Source organism: Mobula hypostoma, chromosome X2, assembly GCF_963921235.1.
Source record: "Mobula hypostoma chromosome X2, sMobHyp1.1, whole genome shotgun sequence".
Taxonomy (NCBI): domain Eukaryota; kingdom Metazoa; phylum Chordata; class Chondrichthyes; order Myliobatiformes; family Myliobatidae; genus Mobula; species Mobula hypostoma.
In genome coordinates this window covers 32,471,727-32,496,021 of record NC_086129.1, presented here as the reverse complement: position 1 = coordinate 32,496,021, position 24,295 = coordinate 32,471,727, and the positions used below count along the sequence as shown (strand labels likewise).

The window sequence follows — 24,295 nt, the reverse complement described above, 5'->3', positions numbered from 1 at the left end:
ATCTCCGTCCTTCTCCCTCTCCTCCTCTCCCTCTCCCCCTCTCCCTCTCTCCCCCCTCCCTCCTCCCTCTCCCCCTCCTTCTCCTTCTCCCTCTCCCTCTCCCTCCCTCTCTCTCCACTCCCCCTCTCGCCCCCTCCCTCCTCCTCTCTCCCTGTCCCGCCCCCTGCTCTCTTCCTCTCCCACTCTCTCCCCTGTCTTCTCTCAATTTATTATCAGAGGAAAGGTTGAAAATCACAACAAAAAGCAAAATCTGGCAGATAAAATAACTCTGAAATCAAACAGGAATATTGAAAATACTCTGTACAGCAAGGCCGAAAGAGAGCTTGGAATCTAATTTTACTAACATATAACTACTTTTTATTTTGCAATTAAACAGCAATATTGATAATGTTTTAGATTTAACCAAATTAATTGTGCTTCAGTCAGTGTTCTTAGATAATCAAATTTATAGTAATCACATTTGTCTAATTTTTAAGTATGTGTATTCCTAATGCTCAAGTTTACAATGATAATACTCAGTTTATTATCCTCATTATTTATTCTTGAGGGTTAATTTTTGAATGAGTCGTTCAACCGATAAAATCAAAACTTTGCTAAGATATTCAATGCTGGACCTATTCAACGGTCACATTCTCCCATTCTCCATTCTGAGAATTCTCATTCTATAAAGTCCCATTAGCACTCAACTTTTATTAAGATGAATAAAGGAACTCATATCTGCCTGGAACAGTCTAAGTCAGGCATGAATCACTGGAAGCTCCAAGCTGCATGTTAAAGATGGATAACATAATTGCCTGGGAGTACTGGATAATGAGAGTTGACAACTAGTGTTGGTGATGGGAAGATGCTATATTTTTTTGCTATATTTTTTGGACATACTGTACAGTATGTAATATGAACAAATGCTTTATGATTTTTGTAGCATTAAAGCAAATGGGATACTCCATAAATTAACATACTTTAAACATGTTTGTGCTTATAGAAACAAATAATAATCCTTCGCCAGTGAAATCGGGCTCTCACTCCAGCACTAGGTGGCACATTTTCAGCTTATCCATTTTATCCATGGTCTTTGATCAAAGGCTAAAACACTTGGTCCTATAAGTGTCTTTAATAATGCTCTGTAATTCATCCCTGTGAGCTACATGCAGCCCGAGGTAATGTCCTCCAACTTTTTTGATCCCCTCCTTCTTTTGGGTAGTTCTCAATCTCCAGTCAAGTCCTTGCCTGCAAAGTGAAACAGATAGAAGTGAGCTTGGTGCAAAATGGGTATGATGAATCCACACACTTGGCCAAATATAGATTTCAACACTTTGGACTGTGAATGCATTGAACATGTCACTGAATGTCACCTTGGCTCAGCTCCTAACTTTCTTCATTTTGGGTCACATAATTATGTCTTCTGCCCTGTGCCTACATTGAGTACCTCATCTGAAATGACATGGTATCATAGAATTGACTGCATTCTGCAATGGCAGGAGCAGCACCTTTGATGCGTTATTAACACAACTGTCCCATCTAATTGTCTGACTGTATATGGATTTTAAAATGAAAAGTGCAGATTTTCTCAGTGTATCTGGTGACAATACCAAATCAAAAGGCATTAGTCTTTCCTTTGTGTACAATAGTAATTTCTATGGGTAACTGTCTTCCAATAATAATTAATTGGATGATGTACAGTGATAAATTTGGCTTGTTAAATACTATATAAATCCAGTTGTAGTCAATGTTGTGATATCATCTTGCATAGTGGCATACCTCAGATTTAAGATATGCAATGAAGCAGCAGAGTGCCATCTAGTGCTGGAGTGAGAGCCCAATTTCCCTGGCAAAGGAATTGGATACCTGGACAAATATCATTTTCTGCAAATGTAGGCAAACAAAACTATGTTGGTGAACTTAGAAACATAGAAACATAGAAAATAGGTGCAGGAGTAGGCCATTCGGCCCTTCGAGCCTGCACCACCATTTATTATGATCATGGCTGATCATCCAACTCAGAACCCTGCACCAGCCTTCCCTCCATACACCCTGATCCCCGTAGCCACAAGGGCCATATCAAACTCCCTCTTAAATATAGCCAATGAACTGGCCTCAACTGTTTCCTGTGGCAGAGAATTCCACAGATTCACCACTCTCTGTGTGAAGAAGTTTTTCCTAATCTCAGTCCTAAAAGGCTTCCCCTTTATCCTCAAACTGTGACCCCTCATTCTGGACTTCCCCAACATCGGGAACAATCTTCCTGCATCTAGCCTGTCCAATCCCTTTAGGATTTTATACGTTTCAATCAGATCTCCCCTCAATCTTCTAAATTCCAACGAGTACAAGCCCAGTTCATCCAGTCTTTCTTCATATGAAAGTCCTGCCATCCCAGGAATCAATCTGGTGAACCCTCTTTGTACTCCCTCTATGACAAGGATGTCTTTCCTCAGATTAGGGGACCAAAACTGCACACAATACTCCAGGTGTGGTCTCGCCAAGGCCTTGTACAACTGCAGTAGTACCTCCCTGCTCCTGTACTCGAATCCTCTCGCTATAAATGCCAGCATACCATTCGCCTTTTTCACCGCCTGCTGTACCTGCATGCCCACTTTCAATGACTGGTGTATAATGACACCCAGGTCTTGTTTCACCTCCCCTTTTCCTAATGGGCCATCATTCAGATAATAATCTGTTTTCCTATTTTTGCCACCAAAGTTGATAACTTCACATTTATCCACATTAAATTGCATCTGCCATGAATTTGCCCACTCACCCAACCTATCCAAGTCACCCTGCATCCTCTTAGCATCCTCCTCACAGCTAACACTGCCGCCCAGCTTCGTTTCATCTGCAAACTTGGAGATGCTGCATTTAATTCCCTCATCCAAGTCATTAATATATATTGTAAACAACTGGGGTCCCAGCACTGAGCCTTGCGGTACCCCACTAGTCACTGCCTGCCATTCTGAAAAGGTCCCATTTATTCCCACTCTTTGCTTCCTGTCTGCCAACCAATTCTCTATCCACATCAATACCTTACCCCCAATACCGTGTGCTTTAAGTTTGCACACTAATCTCCTGTGTGGGACCTTGTCAAAAGCCTTTTGAAAATCCAAATATACCACATCCACTGGTTCTCCCCTATCCACTCTACTAGTTACATCCTCAAAAAATTCTATGAGATTCGTCAGACATGATTTTCCTTTCACAAATCCATGCTGACTTTGTCCGATCATTTCACCGCTTTCCAAATGTGCTGTTATCACAGCTTTGATAACTGACTCCAGCAGTTTCCCCACCACCGACGTTAGGCTAACCGGTCTATAATTCCCCGGTTTCTCTCTCCCTCCTTTTTTAAAAAGTGGGGTTACATTAGCCACCCTCCAATTCTCAGGAACTAGTCCAGAATCTAACGAGTTTTGAAAAATTATCACTAATGCATCCACTATTTCTTGGGCTACTTCCTTAAGCACTCTGGGATGCAGACCATCTGGTCTTGGGGATTTATCTGCCTTTAATCCCTTCAATTTACCTAACAGCACTTCCCTACTAACATGTATTTCGCTCAGTTCCTCCATCTCACTGAACCCTCTGTCCCCTACTATTTCTGGAAGATTATTTATGTCCTCCTTAGTGAAGACAGAACCAAAGTAATTATTCAATTGGTCTGCCATGTCCTTGTTCCCCATAATCAATTCACCTGTTTCTGTCTGTAGGGGACCTACATTTGTCTTTACCAGTTTTTTCCTTTTTACATATCTATAAAAGCTTTTACAGTCAGTTTTTATGTTCCCTGCCAGTTTTCTCTCATAATCTTTTTTCCCCTTCCTAATTAAGCCCTTTGTCCTCCTCTGCTGAACTCTGAATTTCTCCTAGTCCTCAGGTGAGCCACTTTTTCTGGCTAATTTGTATGCTTCTTCTTTGGAATTGATACTATCCCTAATTTCTCTTGTCAGCCACGGGTGTACTACCTTCCTTGATTTATTCTTTTGCCAAACTGGGATGAACAATTGTTGTAGTTCATCCATGCAATCTTTAAATGCTTGCCATTGCATATCCACTGTCAATCCTTTAAGTGTCATTTGCCAGTCTATCTTAGCTAATTCATGACTCATACCTTCAAAGTTACCCCTCTTTAACTTAATGTCATTTTTCTTTCAGACGATGGGAGTGAGGTTGGCAACCGTCGAGATTTTGGTCAGTCATCAGACTCCAAGGAATATTGCCCATCAGATAAGGATATTGTGGAGGTGATCAGGACAGAGTATGTTTACACTCGACCTCCTCCATGGTCAGACATCCTCCCCACAATTCACGTCATCACTCCAACTTACAGTAGACCTGTACAGAAGGCAGAACTGACGCGAGTTGCTAACACCCTGCTTCACGTGCCCAACCTTCACTGGATAGTTGTGGAGGATTCACAGAGAAGAACCACACTGGTGACCCGACTCCTCAAGGAGACGGGCCTTAACTACACACACTTGAATGTAGAGACACCGCGCAGTTACAAGCTGAGAGGGGACATTCGGGATCCTCGATTTCCACGTGGTACCATGCAGAGAAACCTGGCACTGAGGTGGTTGCGGGAAATGTTCAATTTGAACAACACCCAACAAGGAATCGTATATTTTGCTGATGACGACAATACGTACAGTTTAGAGTTGTTTGAGGAGGTAAGTTGTATCAAAAAGGGTGACAACAATTAGAACAGGTAATAATTTGTGGCCTGAACTTGGATTGTTATACTTGTTCATCATTAAAGTTGAGGATTTCTTGTAGTGTGAGAAGATCGATGATGTTACTAATGAACCTAGGATATCATGTTTGCTCTTGATATTCCTACAGCATTTAGCTGGTAGATGTATGTCCCAATGACCAATCTTTATGTTGTTGGATTATAGAAGGATCTTAATATTGATTAAAAGCTTCATTGATTGGGAATTATCTTCTTGATATTTAGTAGGTAATTTAATCATGTATTCCCATAAGTAGTAGATTCTGAGAAAGCTGTCATCTTTCATCAAGACTGCTCACTGAATAATGGACTCAAATTGAAAGTCAGAAATGGTGCCAATCAGAAATACTGTCTGAATCCTCGAGTTACAGCCTGCAACCATGTGCTCCTATTCTCTTCAATAACCCAAAAAGTTTGCATTTGGAATCTCAGATTATTTGCCTCATTTCTCAGTTCCAAACATTAACTCTACAAAAAAAGCATATGGCTTTTGTGTAAATGGGCTATTTATCCCCCCGAGAAGCATTCTCCTCTGCATACACTCTTGGCCTGGGGTGGAAGAGGAAACTTTTCTACAAACAATGGTGATAGGATACCTACTGAATTGAAAAACATTTCTCAGCATTAGATATGTTTCTGTAATGTCTGTACTCACTACCCTTAGATATTGAAGTTGATCCAAAAATTGTGTAAATTGATAACAAAGAGACAAATAAAAGATTCTGCTCAGAGAGATGGGCTATAAATGTTGAGAAATGTGAACAATATAAATGTGACCAGAGAACAGTAAAAGTGCATAGTGTGAATTAATGTCTTCAAAAATTCTGCAAATCTTGAGGGAGCATGAAACAATTATCAATAAGCTAGACTGGATACTCTGTATTTCTGCAAGACATTTTATTGTTTGTTAGAACTAGTTATATCAATATTGAACGGAGCAATTGTAATATTATTTGCAGTTTTGTTTCCTCAAACTCCTGGAGATTTAAAAGTTTGAGGTAAACTTATTATCAAAGTCCATATATGCTACCATATACTACCCTGAGATTCATTTTCTTGCAGACATTCACAGTAGATACAAAGAAACACAATAGAATCAATGAAAAACCACACACGATCCACAACCAAATAATCAATGTGCGAAAGACAACAAACTGCAAATACAAAAAAAAACAAAAATAACAATAATAAATAAATAAGCAATTAATATCAAGAACATGAGTTATAGTCCTTAAGAGTGAGTCCATAGATTGTGGAATCAGTTCAGTGTTGGGGTGAGTGAAGTTATCACTCTGGTTCAAGAGCCTTATGGCTGAGGGGTAATAACTCTTCCTGAACCTGGTGTTGTGGGACTTGAGACTCCTGTACCTCTTTCCTGGTGGCAGCAGCAAGAAGGGAGTATAGCCTGGATGGTGGGGATCCTTGATGATGGATGCTGTTTCTTGCGATAGTGCTCCTTGTAAATGTGTTCAATGGTGGGGAGGGCTTTGCCAGTGGATGGACTGGGCTGTATCCTCTACTTTTAGCAGGTTTTCCTGTTCAAGGGCATTGTCCTTAAGGGCTGGGAACTTGTATTTAAAAAAAATCAATTTACCAACCCTTAAGAGGGAGCATAATGTAGTCTTCAAAATGGTGACGCATGTGAGTTAATCATGGCCATGAACAATGAGCCGTGAACCAGACGGCACAAGAATAATATTCAGATCTTTTTGAATTAAAATTAGTTTTACCCCATTCCCTACACCACAACTCCACCTACCACCTGATAATGGGAGAGACTTTCATCAAAGCCAGCTAATGATTGTTGCTGAGAAAGATATGTTAATGCCATTAGATATACTTGCTTTTTCGTTAAGTAGAGGAGGGACGGTAGGCTTCCTTGGTTAACTATTGGAAACTATGTATTATAATAATTATATGGTTGGTGAATAGAACACGTTTGCCAAAAAAAAACTCTTTTCAGTCTAGGATCTCATGTCCTTGTAAAACACTTGACATTTTATGGTTTTGCTATAATTAGGAAAGTATCTCTTTACTATATTAGAAACGAATGAATGAAACAGAATGAAGAGTGATGTATGAAGTTAAACAGAATGAGTTACAAAAATTAATTTTAATTGTGTATCTTGGATGATTTAGATTATAATGAACCTGTCCATTTGAGAATACGACACATTATGTGCTCAGGATGTATTTTGTCAACATTTCTCTATTTAAATGTTTAGTTACAAGTACTGTCACCTCAAATGCTCGCATGCTTTGCTCCCTTCAGTATGTTTTACTTATTGTGGAATATTAACAAACTAATTTTGTAGCCTGGGGAAAAGTACACACTCAGGACAACACGGTCACCCGGTTACACTAAAGTTCCACGTCAAAGTGGAATGTATAATTTGGCGTCAGGAGCTGAAGGAAATTCTTTTGTTTTATCTGATAACATGGCATAAAGGTTAAGGAATTGTTATGTTCTACCAGGTTCGCAGGTCTGGCAAGGGAGACAGGAAAAGCACTGACTTCAAATAGGTATATTAATAATTTATTTACAAACAGTAAAAATTCAACCAAACATTCATGTTCCCCAAGTTACAGACAATACAAAGCCGAATACTCAACAAACACACATACATTCAATAAACATACTTAGTTAAAAGTGCGCACAAAGCATACCTTCCCAACGGCCTTGTCTTAAACAATGGAAGAAGAGAGAAAGCCTCTTCCATGTGCTATTTTATATACCCAGGATATTTGAAACTGGACACCAGGCATCTATCCAGTGGGAAAAGCAGCTGCAGCTTCTAAGCTAACCAATCACAACGGAAGTGACGTTCGACAATCAGAACAAGGCACGCCCCCACAGCACAGGAAGACAGCCATTGCTTATCTGTATAGAGTGCTACAAAACAGAATTTCTCACTGAGCTACTTAGTCAATCAAAGAGGCTGTAGGGGGTATCTGAAGAAGTGGAGTGGTTCAAGGACAGAAATACAAGGGATTTGGTTCAGCACAGCTGAAGGATCTACCACTATTGGTGGGGCAGTTATTGTGGGGGGGGGGTGTAGAGTTCACTGTAAGTGTGCAAAGATCTCAAGGAGTATAATATTACAAAGACGGGTGAAGCTATTGAAAATTTTGAAGGCAAACAGGAAAATTTTAAAATGAGGGCATTGACTGTTAAATTATGGAGAACAGTAGGTCATCTGAAAGTAGGATTGTGCATGTTACATAAAATCAGGATGAGATAATAAACAGGTCATTCAAGAAGGACATTTGAGGGTGACACTTACAGGACATTTGATAATGCTAAATCAATATTCAGTTCCCATTCCTATTACCCAGAAGAAGACAGCAATCACCTGAGAGACTAGCTTTTATGGTGGGAAGAGTCCCACCGTGGGTACACAAATGGATTTCCAAGACTTTATCCACCATCAGTAAATGGACAAACAACATCCCGCAAATCAGAATGGGGGGCATCCTGGAACAGTGCTTAAAAAAAGCAGTATTACCATTGCCATTGGCATTGGCCTGCTGTTGTGTTGTTCTTTTGTGTGATTGGATTCTTCAGTTTGTGTGACACTACAGAGAAATCCTTGGTGAGTTGTTGCAGGGCATCTTGTTGATACTTCTTCCTGCTGCTGAAATGCAGTTATTCTAGTTTTGCACTCTACAGATGGTAGAAAGAATGGAGGCAATCAGTAGATAGTTCACTCACTCCAGAACACCTAAAATCTGACCTGTTCTTTTAGTACAGGCACAGAGTAATGTTGGAATTAACATTGCCCTACATCACACCACTATATCCCTCCAACACCCTCTTCCCATTTGCTTTATCTGCTTGATTTTCTCTGTTAATATCTATGAACTTATTAGCTTTTTTATATCATATACACTCAGCAGCCACTTTACTAGGTATATCCGCACACCTATTCGTGAATGCAAATATCTAATCAGCCAATCATGTGGCAGCAACTCAATGCATAAAAGCATGCAGACATGGTCAAAGGGTTCAGCTGTTGTTCAAACCAAACATCAGCATGGGAAAGAAATGTGATCTAAGTGACTGACTGTTGAATGATTGTCGTTGCCAAATGCGGTGGTTTGAGTATTTCAGAAACTGCTGATCTCCTGGGATTTTCATGCACAACAGTCTCTAGAGTTTACAGAGAATGGTGCAAAAAATATAAAACATCTGGTGAATGCCGGTTCTGTGGGCAAAAATGCCTTGTTAATAAGAAAGGTCAGAGAAAAATGGCCAGACTGGTGCAGCTGACAGGAAGCTGACAGGAACTCAAACCACCACACATTACAACAGTGGTGTGCAGAAGAGCATATCTAAACATACAGCATGTTGAACTTTGAAGTGGATGGGCTACGACAGCAGAAGACCACAAACATACACTCAGTGGCCATTTTATTAGCTACAGGAGGTTCATAACGAAGTGACCATTGAGTATATACTGCCTTATGGCAAAGAAATCCATCAGGACTCTGCTGCTCACAGAGCTATCCCATTCCTTCAAGAGTTTCCCTGTGACATATTCTCCCCATGTTCCATTTAACAGCCTCCCCAATCCCATGACACATATACCAGTTTACAGTGGCTAATTCACAGGACATCCAGGGCAATTGGTAATTAGTTTATTATTGTCACGTGTACCAAGATGCTGATGAAAAACTTTGTTTTGTATGCCATCCATGCAGATCATTACAAAACCTAAGTATACCAAGATAGTGCAAGGAAAAAGGTAACACAGAAATAGTGTCACAGTTACAGAGAAAACACACAAACTCCGTATGGATGGGACTAGAGGTCAGGATGAACTTGGATCACTGTAGTTGTGAGGCAGCAGCTCTATCAATACCATCCTCGGTCTTCCTCCTGCAAACCTTACATATACAAGCCTGACATAACCAAATCATTATTATTATTAATCTTTCTCATCATCACTTCTCATTCTTTTGACCTTTATAATATTCTCCTCTTTGCCTCTGATACTCTTCCAGGTTTCTCTGTTAAATTTTCCAGTAACAGCTTTATGCAGCATCCACATTCCAACCTAAGTCCTGCATTTTGCCGCACAATGCTTCATAAATTCAATCTTATCACTCCATTTCATAATTGCAATCTTTGTCAGCTAATTCTTGATTCAGATGGTCATGTTTTGGTCCATTGCAAGCAACTTTTAAATGTCCCAGAATTATGATGACTCCAAGCAGTGTCTTAGCTCATTGGAAAGTTCAGAGTCAGCAATGTTACCCCAGGGCAAATTTTTTCCAAGTTGACTTTCAGTCTTACATGGCCCATTATGCCTCAACATGAAAAACAATGTTCAGCCCATTACAATAGTAACAGTATGTAATATAGCTGACATAAATCACAATGCTTGATAGCCCACAGTGACAGCATAATGATAAATATGATAATGAGACAGTGACAGATGAAACATATTTCCACCATTTGTCTTTCACAAGCTTTGCATTTAGCTTTGCATCTCTGACAGTTATCATGCTCCTTCAAGCATTATTCCAGCCTAGTTATTATTTGGTGATTGATGACAACCAAACAGATAGAAAGTTATAAGGAATTCTAAGCAACTACAAGTTGGAGACCCTTTGGCCAGAAGATTGTTCAATCTTGGAAAATGTATAGCAGGAGACCATTCAGCCCATTGTGTTCTTGCCTGTAGTGAATGAGATCTCCAGCCTAACCTCACCATTGAGCCCCTGACCTATAGCTTCAAGTACGCATCCTTGTGTCATTTAATTGGGATGATATTTTTTAACCATTCTTTCAGAATCCCAGCAAAATAAAACCTACAGAAAATCTTTATCTCTTCTTGAGTGTTTGACAAAGTGATGCAGCAGAAAATGTTGTTGCCTCACAGTGCCAGTGACCTTTGTTCCTTTAGTTGCCAATCATGGTAGAACTTGCAAGCAAATGTAAAAACTCGAGGGGAATGATGAGGATGTAGGAAAGCAAGGAGAATAATGAATGTTAGATTAGGACAGGAGTTCCCAACCTAGGGTTCATCGACCCCACAGTTAATGGTAGGGGTCCATGACATAAAAAAGGTTGGGAACGCCTGTGTTACATTAATGTACAATTAATGGTAAGTACAGACTGAGCAGGATGAAGGACCTGTCTCTGTATTGTATCTTTATATGACACCATGACATTAAAGTCATCAGTCATCTGCTGCTTGAATGGGCTGCTGGATACAGAAATAAATGGACTTCCCCAATGATTCACGTGCACAAAAGGGAAGAAAGAAGGGGGGAGCCTCACAACAAAAGTGGCTTGAGGATGGGTGGGGGGATTTGAAGGGCACTGAAGAGTGAGGAACATGAATCCAAACTGCCAAATGCTTTCCAGAGGTCTGATCTGAGCACCAACACTTGCAGAGACAGAGGCTCCATAAAGAGGTATTCAGAAGGATCTGCCACTTGCTGAAGACAGCCAAACACCAACTGCCCATGATCTTCATTTTATTTTGCCTCTCGTTCCTTCTGGAAAGGAGCTGCAATCCATATGCAGCAGTGCATTGCCAGTGGCAGATCTGTGTGATGTAATAGACCACAGCATATGGACTGCACTGTCAGCTGAGCCCAACACATGGTACTTTATTCAAGAAGAAGAAAAGAAGCGTCCCATTCCTGGACATTCTACTACGATGGAAACTGGAGCCTTGGACATGGTGTCTATTGGAACCCCACTCACATGGACTTGTACCTCAACAGTAACAGCCACCATTATGCCCCCCAACGTAGAGCAGTTCTTTCTACTTTGATTAATCATGCAAAAACTATTTCGGACCCGGAGAGTCTCACTAAGGGAATAAAACGATTACCCACGACGATTCTACAGAATGGCTACCAGGTGAAGGAAATCAATCAGACCCTTAAATGGGCCGATAGAAAAACCAAGAAACCTGCTGCTACCGTCTGTCTTCCCTGTATTTCAACAGTTTCTGGAAGGATCACCAGGATCCTAAAGAAATACCAGGTTAATACCATCCACATATCCGTAAGGAAGCTCAAGTCACAACTTATGCGAGTCAAAGATAACCTGGGACTCAGGTCGGTTGGCATTTACAGGATTCCCTGTGAATGCAGAGCAGCATATATCAATCAGACGGGGCACACGGTACAAACCCACATCAAGCAGCACAGGAGGTATATCCATTTGGGTTAGCTGGAGAAATCGGTGGATGCAGAATATTGCATTCGCAATGGTCATAGGATTGACTTTGACAGCACAAAACTACTGTGCCACATCAATGGCTTTTGGACCACCTGATGAAAGAAGCCATTGAAATAAAACTAGAGGAAAAGAATTTTAACAAAGACGAAGGTCTCATTCTAAGAACTGGAATTTGATTGTAAACAAGGTGGGACAGCGGAAACCTGATTGGATGCAGATTACCCAATCAGGAGGGACGGACGACGGGGGTATATACACACCACCAGACTAGACATGCCCAGGCATCATCCCTGATGACGGTGGCAGAGTTTGTCATCGAAACATTGATTATAGTCGATACCTTTACCCGGCTGGAAGCCCAAGAAGAGTTTGTTCAACATATACGCTGGGAAAGCACTAGATCCTTTTTAAGAAATAAGCTTCCCTCATCCTCCACATTTTCCATGCAATTGAAGCATCTACTTCACAACAATTCACACATTTGAAGCTCAATTCGAACTGTTTATACATCCAGTCAAGATTAAAACCATGCAGTCTCCAACCGGTTACCTCTGACCAGTCTCTACACATCTCACTGCAGCTAGGAGTGCTCCTTTTAGACCTACAGCCAGCTTTCAATTGGCTCCAATGCAAAATGAGGAAGGCTGTGAGTCCTTTAAGCAACTCTTGCATTCTAGTGGCCTTGGACTGAATCTTCACAGCATAAGCAGCAATAGTTGAGGATGGTTGGCTGACTGTCCATCCCAAGGGTTCTGATCAAGGGTCGGTGAATGTTGCCACCCTGAAGGACACCCTAGGCACCCTTGTTGGACAGCACATTGCTCGAGGGCCACAGGCTTTCTTCAGGGTTTCAGTATCTGCAACCATAAGGGCATCAATTAGAGCTTCGGGGCCAGAAGCCAGAGCCCCGAATACAACATCAGTTTGGATGGTTTCTGCCACACTGCACAATGGCTTCCAGTGTGGCACAGTGACACTGTGAGTCCAGGCCTGACCCTGAACATGGTTTATTGCCGACCTAACAGTGCCGAACTGAAGCCGGCCACCAATGTCACACAGAAGGCAGCAGTCTCTAAGCTCTGCAATAAACCTTGTTGTCCCTGTCCTCCCAGACACTTGGCAGGGCCTCTCAGGCTCTCTCTCCGGCAGGTCCCACTGAAGCCCTCATCTAATTCCTCCACAATGTTAATATGTGGCTCACTCTCCAATGATCCACACTGTCATTACCCCTCTGGGTCATGCTCCCAATAACTCGTACTGCTCAAATTCTGCTTCTGAAGTATCCTCCAAGTGTGCAGCATGCCTGTATCTGAGCTGAAGGCTATGAGCATCAGATCATGTGATGGGGTATTATCCTGCTTTCCTGTCCTAGAGCTTAGGGTCAAGCCAGGTGGGACAGAAAGTTCATAGACAAAAGCATGGGTTCACAAGGTGGAGAGGTGACAAAATGAGATGCATACTTACAACATGGATGAAGTGAGTCACAAGAAGGTGAACTAATGTAACACACACAATATGCTGGAGGAACTCAGCAGACCATGTAGCATCTATGGAAGGGAACAAACAGTTAACATTTCGGGCTGAGATCTTTCATCAGGACTCAGAGAAACATCATATCACAGACACAATTCAATCACGCCACCAACAGAAAGTGAAATGAGGCAAAGTCATATTGTTTTAGTGTTGTTAACTGTTGTTAGCTCTTGTAATGATCAGTGACTCCCACTGCTGAGAAAGACAGTTCCAATGACATAAAGAATGCCTATAAGTTTACATAGTCCAAAACCTATTGAGGACTTGCATAGCTTGGGTCAGGAGCTTGGCAATAATACCTCAAAAGATGCATAGAGAGGAAAAACAGCTTAATATATGTGGAGGAATATTTACTTACCAGTAATAGGATTCTATATAATTGTTAAAGAATGCACACAATTGGTGAATTACAATTGGTGTTTGCACTGAGTGATGATGTGTAAGTGTCCATATTATTAGTTTAGTATATGAATGTTCATGGGTGGATGGATGAGTGAATGTGTACGTATGTGCTGAAATACATGTACTTTTATGTTGAGAATGGAGACTCATCAATCACTAGACTTGTATTCCACCAATACTGAGTTAATTCAAGTGGTGTGATCCTGATGGATCCATGTGAAAGACTGGCTCTCTGTGAATTCCACCAAAATGCAGCTCACTCGCATGCAACAGGTTTGTAAGTCAGTCACTTTAGAACTTAAAGAGGACTTGATCTTTCCATAGAAAATGCTGACACATAAGAATTAGGGGAGTAACAAAGGAATAAAATTTTAAATAGTGAAAATGAATCAAAAGTACATTCTTGTAAAAAATCAATTTTCTTACTATATTCTTTTTCAGATTTCTATATAGGTCTAGACCAAGATAATTTAACACTATGAATTTCAATAAAATGAAACTATTGATCTGCTGAACGAGGAAAATGTTCCTGTTGTAATTCTCTTACACAAGAGATAAACAGATATTAAAGCACAATACAGCAATTGCTTTGTGCAGCAATATTTAACTAGTGAGTGTTTAGCAGCTGGAGGGATCTCAAATGGTTGCTGATTCTGTCACCCGAATTGTTCACCTCATTTTGATGTAGTCTTCTTCATTGGGGAAGTCAGTCTTTGGGACTTCCACTGTTCAGTAAAACAGATGCCAAGTATCTGTTCAATAACTGGCCTGAGAATAATTGATTACACTGAACGGCCAGACTAGCTCCAAACACAAGAGTATCAGTGCACAGCCTTTGGTCCAAGTCCTCAATCCATATTGGTTAAACAGTCATGTCAAATTTGAAGCATAAAATCCTTGTGAAATAGGTAAAGAAATAACTATTTCCTTTTCTTTACTTTCAGATGCGCACTACAAGGAAAGTCTCAGTCTGGCCTGTTGCCTTTGTAGGCGGACTCCGCTATGAATCTCCAAAAGTAAATGCAGCAGGAAAGGTTTATGGATGGAAAACAGTGTTTGACCCGCACAGACCCTTTGCCATAGATATGGCAGGGTTTGCAATAAATCTCCGATTAATTCTGCAGAGACCTCAAGCTTACTTTAAGCTGCGTGGAGTCAAGGGAGGTTATCAAGAAAGTAGTCTCCTTCGAGAGTTGGTGACACTAAATGACCTGGAACCTAAAGCAGCCAATTGCACTAAGGTAGCTCTTTTTGTATAAATCCCGATCTTGGTAACAAAAGGAGCACTATACGATGCAACATTCACATCCATGAGGTATTACTATACGGCGAAATGCTTTCTTCTTGAGTTGTTTTGTAGATAAACACAGCAGTTTGTAGCAAGTCCTGCAGAGAAAGATGCAATGAATAAGTAGTTAAATTTGAAACTATAAGTGTTGGCACAGGAGTAAATTTTAGTCACATCACTGGGAGTGTTATGTTTTGTAACTTCAAAACATTAAACTAATTAAAAGAAAGATACAGCACCAGGAATATGAGTTTAACTTTGTTTTTACTGTAAGCAAAGTGCACATTTATGATGTGGTGGGGTAATGATATATGGTGTGTACGTACTTTTACATATAACCCGCAATGCATTATGTAAACAATAATGCTGAACTAAACAATATATTTACAATATTACTGAAATATTAAATACACAACAGGGAGAATTTTCTGTCATTCTTGGCTGGAGTCATGGGATTTTCATACCCACTATAGAGAAAAGACTCGACATTTGATCAGGGTGAATATAGGGATGAATTTCCATTTTGACCAGTCACCAACCCAGATACAAAATGTGCCAAAATTGTGTTTGTTTTAAAAAGTACTTGTATTCCTCCAAACACTGAGTTTCCAATCAGATTCATTGACCCATCACTAAATCTGCCATGAGCTATCACAGGTTAGAGCACTTTAGATCACAGTATCTTTTTCTTTTAACCGTTGCTTTGCAATATTAAAAAGTAACAACTACGCATTTGGCTTAAAAGCACATTTCAAACAAGAAATATGTTTTGGGTCAGAATAGCTCATGTACTGTCTGTGAGAAAGTTAACTTGAACTGACTAAAATAACTTTGAAAACTGCACAAAGTAAAGCCAGATAGAATCAATCATTTGTGTAGTCTATTTCCTAGTAAATTGAAACATTGCTCATTTAAAGGTGTTTAAATGTGTTCATTAATATCCATGCAACAGAAATAATTCAGTTAAATTTTAGAGCCTCCACAAGGACATGAAAGAAGCAGATTCAGAAACGAGGTAATGATGAATTTTATTAGAGAGAGTGACCAGCACCAACTTTTATTATAAAGTCTTTTAAACAAATGCTGAAGACTTCTGGAATCTCAGATGGCACCAACTTCCAAATCATTTGCATTGGTTTGTGTGAGATTCTTAGGAAATCTGAAGTCTAGGTGAGTCCTTTAAATAACAGTGCAGCTTTCAGAATTCCAGCAAGATCAGGCAGAATAATGTTCACATGGACTAGATGGGATAAAGGGCCTGTTTCTATGCTATTAGCTAAGGTTATAAACCAGAGTTTCAATCTATGTTTTTATAAAGAATAGGTATAACAACCAAGTGACATTTTCTCTTTCTCCCAGAAAGCACTAGAGTTCAGCCCACATGCTTGTAGAAAATGTACTGTTAATGTGTGTAATAATGAGGGTATGTTCTCATGATTGCTCTATAAGTTATCGAGTGTGTAATCATTTGATAGCGATTAATGTACCTCTGGTACCTCATATCAATTTTAATCGTATTAGAATATTTCCCATGTGATTGTATCTAATAAATCTTTCATACAAATTTGTTAATCTCATACAATGCTGCAAAGTCAATACACTCAAGTAATTTAAAGAAATTTTAATGTCTCTGTTAATAAACTTTACCTCACACGTGGCCTCTGAATACAGAAAATAAATAAATTTGCTATATATAAAATGTAGAAAAGAACCAGTTTCCATTTTTGAACCCCCTTTTTCTGCTTTTCCCAAGTTAGCGAACCCTTCACAAGGCAAACATGCAAAGGTCTTTTCTTTCATATATTCGCTGTGTTTTGAGGTAATGATTAGTCATAGAGCTGTCTGTTATTTTCTCCATTAGTTATCAAGTTACCTGCACAAACTTAAGGAAAATGTGTAAACACTAGACTTTGGCAGCATTAAATGAAGGAGGGGATTTTGAAATAACAGTGTCCAGTGCCAGAAGCCCTTGTATAAATTAAAATGGTAATTTTTTTATATGATGTAGAAATCTATAGCTTGAGAAGGTAGTGAGAAAATCAAGAGGGCTGCTATCAAGCACTCTATAATTTGGCACAACAATCCCAAAGCACTTTGCAAGATGCAAGTTAAAGGGCAAGAAAGAAAACTATAATTTCAAAATTACAATTGAAAATTGTTTTTATTTTTCAGTAAAATCACTATGTCAATGATCAATCGCTACATTCTTATTCTGAACCCGAAGGGAATGAATGCTGGTAAACACTGCATGGGTTTACCTTTCTCCCTCTCATTGTATTTATTAAAAACCTTTAATACTGCAAAAAGATTTCTGTCAAGATAGGCTTAGTTATTTATAATTTAAGTTTGATGTTCAAATGTATTATCGAAGTATGTTTTTTTAAACTGCTCGTTTTGCCACTGGTGTTCCATCACTCCATCTCTCTCTGTCCATATCATCTCCATTGCTGTTTCACTGACCGGTTAAAAGAAAAATTTTAATCAGTCAGGGTTGTTAGGATTGAGGTGAACCGCTGAACCTGGAGGATCGGCGGACCACTATTAGTTTGGCCTTTACCCTTTGACCTGTTTGGCATGGGTGACCCTACCAAGAGCTACAGCACAAGGCTCTGAGTCAAGCCAATATTGCACCCTGGGTCAAAGCCTCCAACCCCTCTTGAAAGATCAAAGTACGTATACCATAAACAACCTTGAGATTCATCATCTTGCAGACATCCACAAAACAAGGAAACACAATAGAATCCATGAAAAAAACACAACAATGACTGTCAAACAACCAATGTGCAAAAGAGGACAAATCATGCAAATAGTAAAAAATAGTAAGCACATAATACATAGATGTGGTACGTGGCCAAGTGGTTAAGGCATTCAACTAGTGACCTGAAGGTCGTAAGTTCGAGCCCCAGCCAAGGCAGCGTGTTGTGTCCTTGAGCAAGGCACTTAACCGCACAGTGCTTTGCGACGACACCGGTTTGTTTTCTTTGGAGTGGCAGAGACTGACAGGAGATCTGATGGAGGTTTATTAGATTATGAGAGGCAGAGATAGAGTAGACTGGGAGTATCTTTTTCCCAGCGTAGAAATGTCTACTACCCAGAGGGCATGCATTGCAAATGAGGAGAGAGTAGGTTCAAAGGAGATGGGAGAGGTTAAGTTTTTTTTACGCACAGAGGTGGATGCCTGGAATGCGCTGCCTCGTATGGTGGTAGAGGCAAACACATTAGAGGCTTTTCACAGAAGTTTAGCTAGCACATGAATGTGAGGAAGATAGATGGATATGGACATTGTGTAGGTAGGAAGAAATAATTTTTCGGGTTTTTTTGATTTACTTTTTAGCTGGTTCGGCACAACATTGTGGAACAAAGGGTCTATTCCTGTGCTGTACTGTTCTATATTCTGTGTTAATAGACTTTCTTTCACCCTATTTCAATTCACTGAGCTTGTGTAGAGTGCTTCTCAGTACTGAAGAGAATAAATTTTGAAATATTGTACAGAGTGAGCAGAAGAAGAAAAATGTGGGCAACATATCAACACTGAGGTAGTTATCAATAAAAAGCTGCTGAAAAGGGGCTGAATTATTCTGTCACTTGTGCCATCAAGCTTGGACTGTGCATGAACTAAGGTGGGGAGACTTCCTTTGCGTGAAAATGCAGTGTAGCAATTAGATAAACTGAATGACCTGTACCGTCCATCTTAAAAAGCAGCCCTTTACATTTCAACAAAATATACTTCAGAGGTTAGAGTTTCAAAATACAAACGGTTGTATATTAGAGAGCAGCCTCCACTTGTGGAAAAGCCCCAAAAATAATTAATAAACTAAAATAAAAGTATCCATGTCTTTGTATTCTCAATATGATAGAACTTGTCTAAATTGCCTGGACCTGTGGTATTTGATTGGACATATAATAAACATATTAGCTATTCCTATTGTGTAAAGTAGAAAGTGACTGAGCCAAATCTCCATCTGTTTTGTATTAACTGATCTCTGCCAATTGGCTCCAATGGTTTAGATATTAGAAAGTTGGCTAGAGTTTCTATTTACATCATTTTATAACGACAATTGATGAAGGAGCTCATTTGGGAAGGTTTATGTCTGGCAGTGATGTTTACTGCAGGTTAAGATCCACAAATGAAGAGTGATGTCTTGGCATGGGTATCCTGCTCAGGGAGATTATTAAAGTCTCTGCTAAGTCCTGAGGGCTGTAATTCTTTCAGCCTACACTCTATCACAGACACACCCCCGATGTTCTCTACCTCCCCCTCTTTGCAACTTTAAACATGCTTCTCACTTTTCCATTTCTGATTTTGAATCAAAATGCCAACTCAGTTTCTTTCCCCACAGATGCTGCTTGACCTATTAGCACTTCTAGAATTCTCAAATTTTGTTTCAGATTTCTAGGGTCTACACTTTTTATACTGAACTCAAATATATTTAAATTCTTTAGGATCACTGCTCACTTGTATTAACTTACAAAGAGTTCCAGATTAAACAGGTCTAATCCTAAAATGGTATCACAGTATCACAAACCAGAAAAGACAGATCGAATACAATTGGCAACATTTCACTAAACAGTTTACAAAGAAAATGAAAAAAATATATATTAGGCAACACGGTTTAATGATCTGGATCTTTCTGCCTGAAATAATGATGGAATTGGTTTCAATCATGATTTTTTTAAACAGAGTATTGTACAAATAGGTTTGGATATATGAATGAAGGAAATAAACAGTTCAGGTAATGAGTAAAGCAGGGAAGAAATGGCTGAATGATTCAAGTATTATTTAATTCCATCTCATTTTCAATGGATCCTTGATGTTCAGAAATTCACACAATGTTTCATAGAAACATAGAAACATAGAAAATAGGTGCAGGAGTAGGCCATTCAGCCCTTCGAGCCTGCACCGCCATTTATTATGATCATGGCTGATCATCCAACTCAGAACCCCGCCCCAGCCTTCCCTCCATACCCCCTGATCCCTTTAGCCACAAGGGCCATATCTAACTCCCTCTTAAATATAGCCAATGAACTGGCCTCAACTGTTTCCTGTGGCAGAGAATTCCACAGATTCACCACTCTGTGTGAAGAAGTTTTTCCTAATCTCGGTCCTAAAAGGCATCCCCTTTATCCTCAAACTGTGACCCCTTGTTCTGGACTTCCCCAACATCGGGAACAATCTTCCTGCATCTAGCCTGTCCAATCCCTTTAGGATTTTATATGTTTCAATCAGATCCCCCCTCAATCTTCTAAATTCCAACGAGTACAAGCCTAGTTCATCCAGTCTTTCTTCATATGAAAGTCCTGCCATCCCAGGAATCAATCTGGTGAACCTTCTTTGTACTCCCTCTATGGCAAGGATGTCTTTCCTCAGATTAGGGGACCAAAACTGCACACAATACTCCAGGTGTGGTCTCACCAAGGCCTTGTACAACTGCAGTAGTACCTCCCTGCTCCTGTACTCGAATCCTCTCGCTATAAATGCCAGCATACCATTCGCCTTTTTCACCGCCTGCTGTACCTGCATGCCCACTTTCAATGACTGGTGTATATTGACACCCAGGTCTCGTTGCACCTCCCCTTTTCCTAATCGGCCACCATTCAGATAATAATCTGTTTTCCTGTTTTTGCCACCAAAGTGGATAGCTTCACATTTATCCACATTAAATTGCATCTGCCATGAATCTGCCCACTCACCCAACCTATCCAAGTCACCCTGCATCCTCTTAGCATCCTCCTCACAGCTAACACTGCCACCCAGCTTCGTGTCATCCGCAAACTTGGAGATGCTGCATTTAATTCCCTCATCCAAGTCATTAATATATATTGTAAACAACTGGGGTCCCAGCACTGAGCCTTGCGGTACCCCACTAGTCACCGCCTGCCTTTCTGAAAAGGTCCCGTTTATTCCCACTCTTTGCTTCCTGTCTGCTAACCAATTCTCCACCCACACCAATACCTTACCCCCAATACCATGTGCTTTAAGTTTGCACACTAATCTCCTGTGTGGGACCTTGTCAAAAGCCTTTTGAAAATCCAAATATACCACATCCACTGGTTCTCCCCTATCCACTCTACTAGTTACATCCTCAAAAAATTCTATGAGATTCGTCAGACATGATTTTCCTTTCACAAATCCATGCTGACTTTGTCCAATGATTTCACCGCTTTCCAAATGTGCTGTTATCACATCCTTGATAACTGACTCCAGCAGTTTCCCCACCACCGACGTTAGGCTAACCGGTCTATAATTCCCCGGTTTCTCTCTCCCTCCTTTTTTAAAAAGTGGGGTTACATTCGCCACCCTCCAATCCTCAGGAACTAGTCCAGAATCTAAAGAGTTTTGAAAAATTATCACTAATGCATCCACTATTTCTTGGGCTACTTTCTTAAGCACTCTAGGATGCAGACCATCTGGCCCTGGGGATTTATCTGCCTTCAATCCCTTCAATTTACCTAACACCACTTCCCTACTAACATGTATTTCGCTCAGTTCCTCCATCTCACTGGACCCTCTGTCCCCTACTATTTCTGGAAGATTATTTGTGTCCTCCTTAGTGAAGACAGAACCAAAGTAATTATTCAATTGGTCTGCCATGTCCTTGTTCCCCATAATCAATTCACCTGTTTCTGTCTGCAGGGGCCTACATTTGTCTTTACCAGTCTTTTCCTTTTTACATATCTATAAAAGCTTTTACAGTCCGTTTTTATGTTCCCTGCCAGTTTTCTCTCATAATCTTTTTTCCCCTTCCTAATTAAGCCCTTTGTCCTCCTCTGCTGAACTCTGAATTTCTCCCAGTCCTCAGGTGAGCCACTTTCTCTGGCTAATTTGTATGCTTCTTCTTAAGTTCATAAACAACTTAATTAATGCACTCAGTCCTTCCACCACATCTCACAGTTTCTGTATGTATTTCAATAAGAATGGAGATCAAATTGTGCTTTGGAGATTAAATTCCTACTGAACATTATGTTATGATGGATGTTATTTGATTCTAAACTTTACTTTTTCTTTTGTTGCTAACAGATATTAGCATGGCATACACGGACTGAGAAACCTGTACTGGTGAATGAAGGGAAAAAAGGTTTCACGGATCCAAATGTTGAAATATAAATGCACAGGTAATAAAGTTAGCAGAATTCACATCCTTCTTTCTGGGATTCAGAATTGTCAGCATACTGAGTGAAATACACAATGTAAATGGAACGCGAAAAGAGTAACAACTTTCATTTATATAGTAACATAGCAAAATATCTGAAGATGCTGTTAAACAAAACATGATGTCTAGCCACATATCAAAGTATTAAGGAATTTAACCAAGAGTTTGATCGGAGGAGTTTTAAGGTCTGAAGGACTCAGAGAGAGATGCTTCAGAATCAGTGTTGTTATAGAGACATAGAAAACTACAGCATGAAAATAGGCTCTTCAGCCCATCTAGGGCATGCTGAACCATTAATCTGTCAAGTCCCATCGACCTGCACCTGGACCACAGCCCTTCCTACCCCTCCCATCTGCTACCTATCCTAATTCTTCTTAAATGTTGAAATCGACCCTGCATCCACCACTTGTGCTGGCAACTCGTTCCACACTCTCACCACCCTCTGATTGAAGAAGTTCTCCCTCATGTTCCCCTTATACATTTCACCTTTCATGTTTAACCCATGACCTCTAGTCCTAGTCTCACTCAATCTCAGTGTTCTTTTGTCTTCAGAATGTAGTTTTTGCCAGGATACTGACTCACTAGCAGTTGGACCTTCCAGATATAGGTGTATTTTTACTACAACCAATTGAAACACCTTGACTGCACACAGGTCTCCAGAAACAGATCTCTATTTAACTAATTATGTGACTTCGAAAACCAATTGGCTGTACCAGTGATGATTTGTTGTGTCATATGAAAAGGGGGTGAATACTTATGCAATCAATTATTTTGTGTTTTATGTTTCTAATTAATTTAGATCACTTTTTTGGAGATCTGTTTTCACTTTGACACAAAGGAGTCTTCTTCTGTTGATTAGTGTCAAAAAAGCCAAATTAAATCCACTATAATTCAATGTTGTAAAACAATAACACATGAAAACTTCCAAGGGGAGTGAATACTTTTCATAGTCACTGTATATTAATGATCTGGATGATAACGTGGTATACTGGATCAGCAAATTTGCGGATGATACCAAGATTGGGGGTGTAGTAGACAGGGAGGGACTCTATCAAAGCTTGCAGTAGGATCAGGATCAGCTGGTGAAATGGGCTGTAATATGACAGATGGTATTTAATACAGACAAGTGTGAGGTGTTGCACTTTGGTGTGGACCAACCAGGGTATACCTTACACGGTGAGAGGTCGAGCACTGAGGAGTGTGGTGGAATAAAGGGATCTGAGAATACAGTTCCATAGTTCCTTGAAAGTGGCATCACAGGTAGATACAGTCGTAAAGAAAGCTTTTGGTACATTGGCCTTCTTAAGTCAATGTATTGAGAACAGGAGTTGAGATATTTTGTTGAAATTTTATAAGACTGTGGTGAGGCCTAATTTAGAGTATTGTGTGTAGTTTTGGTCATCTACCTACAGGAAAGATGTAAATAAGATTGAAAGAGTATGGAGAAAATTTGCAAAGGTGTTGCTGGGATTTGAGGACCTGAGTTATAGGGAAAGGTTGAATAGGTTAGGACTTCATTCACTGAAACATAGAGGAGTGAGTGGAGATTTGGTAGAAGTATACAAAATTATGAGGGGTAAAGAGGGCATTAAAACATGAGGACTTCCGGGGGGGAGGGGGGGTGAATACATTTTATGGGCACTGTAGATGACAAACAACAATGGGCCCAGCACTGATCCCTGCTGCATACTGACAGTCACAGGCCTCCAGTCAGAAGCCCTTCTTAAAGAACAAAACAACATTAGCTGTCCTCCAATCCTCTGGCACCACACCCGTGGCTAAGGATATTTTAAATACCTCTGCTAGGGCCCCTGCAATTTCTGCATTAACTTCCCACAGGGTCCGAGGGAACACCCTGTCATGCTCTTGGGATTTATGTACCCTAATTTGACTTAAGACAGCAAACTCTTCCTCCTCTGTAATCTGTATAGGGTCCATGACTTTACTGCTGCTTTGCCTCAGTTCTATAGACTCTGTGTCTGTCTCTTGAGTAAATGCAG

The 24,295-nt window shown here is 40.2% G+C and overlaps 1 protein-coding gene across 5 annotated transcripts in view; it reads left to right on the top strand.

Moving 5' to 3' along the window:
- LOC134341026 (galactosylgalactosylxylosylprotein 3-beta-glucuronosyltransferase 1) overlaps positions 1-24,295 on the top strand; it is a 208,162-nt gene that overhangs the window by 156,995 nt on the left and 26,872 nt on the right. For all 5 annotated transcript variants that reach the window (XM_063038750.1, XM_063038747.1, XM_063038748.1 and 2 more), the window contains 3 exons: positions 4,144-4,658; positions 14,801-15,097; positions 22,163-22,257. In XM_063038750.1, the coding sequence (XP_062894820.1) occupies positions 4,144-4,658; positions 14,801-15,097; positions 22,163-22,249 (899 nt within the window). In that variant the 3' untranslated portion in view covers positions 22,250-22,257. The remainder of the gene's footprint in view (positions 1-4,143; positions 4,659-14,800; positions 15,098-22,162; positions 22,258-24,295) is intronic.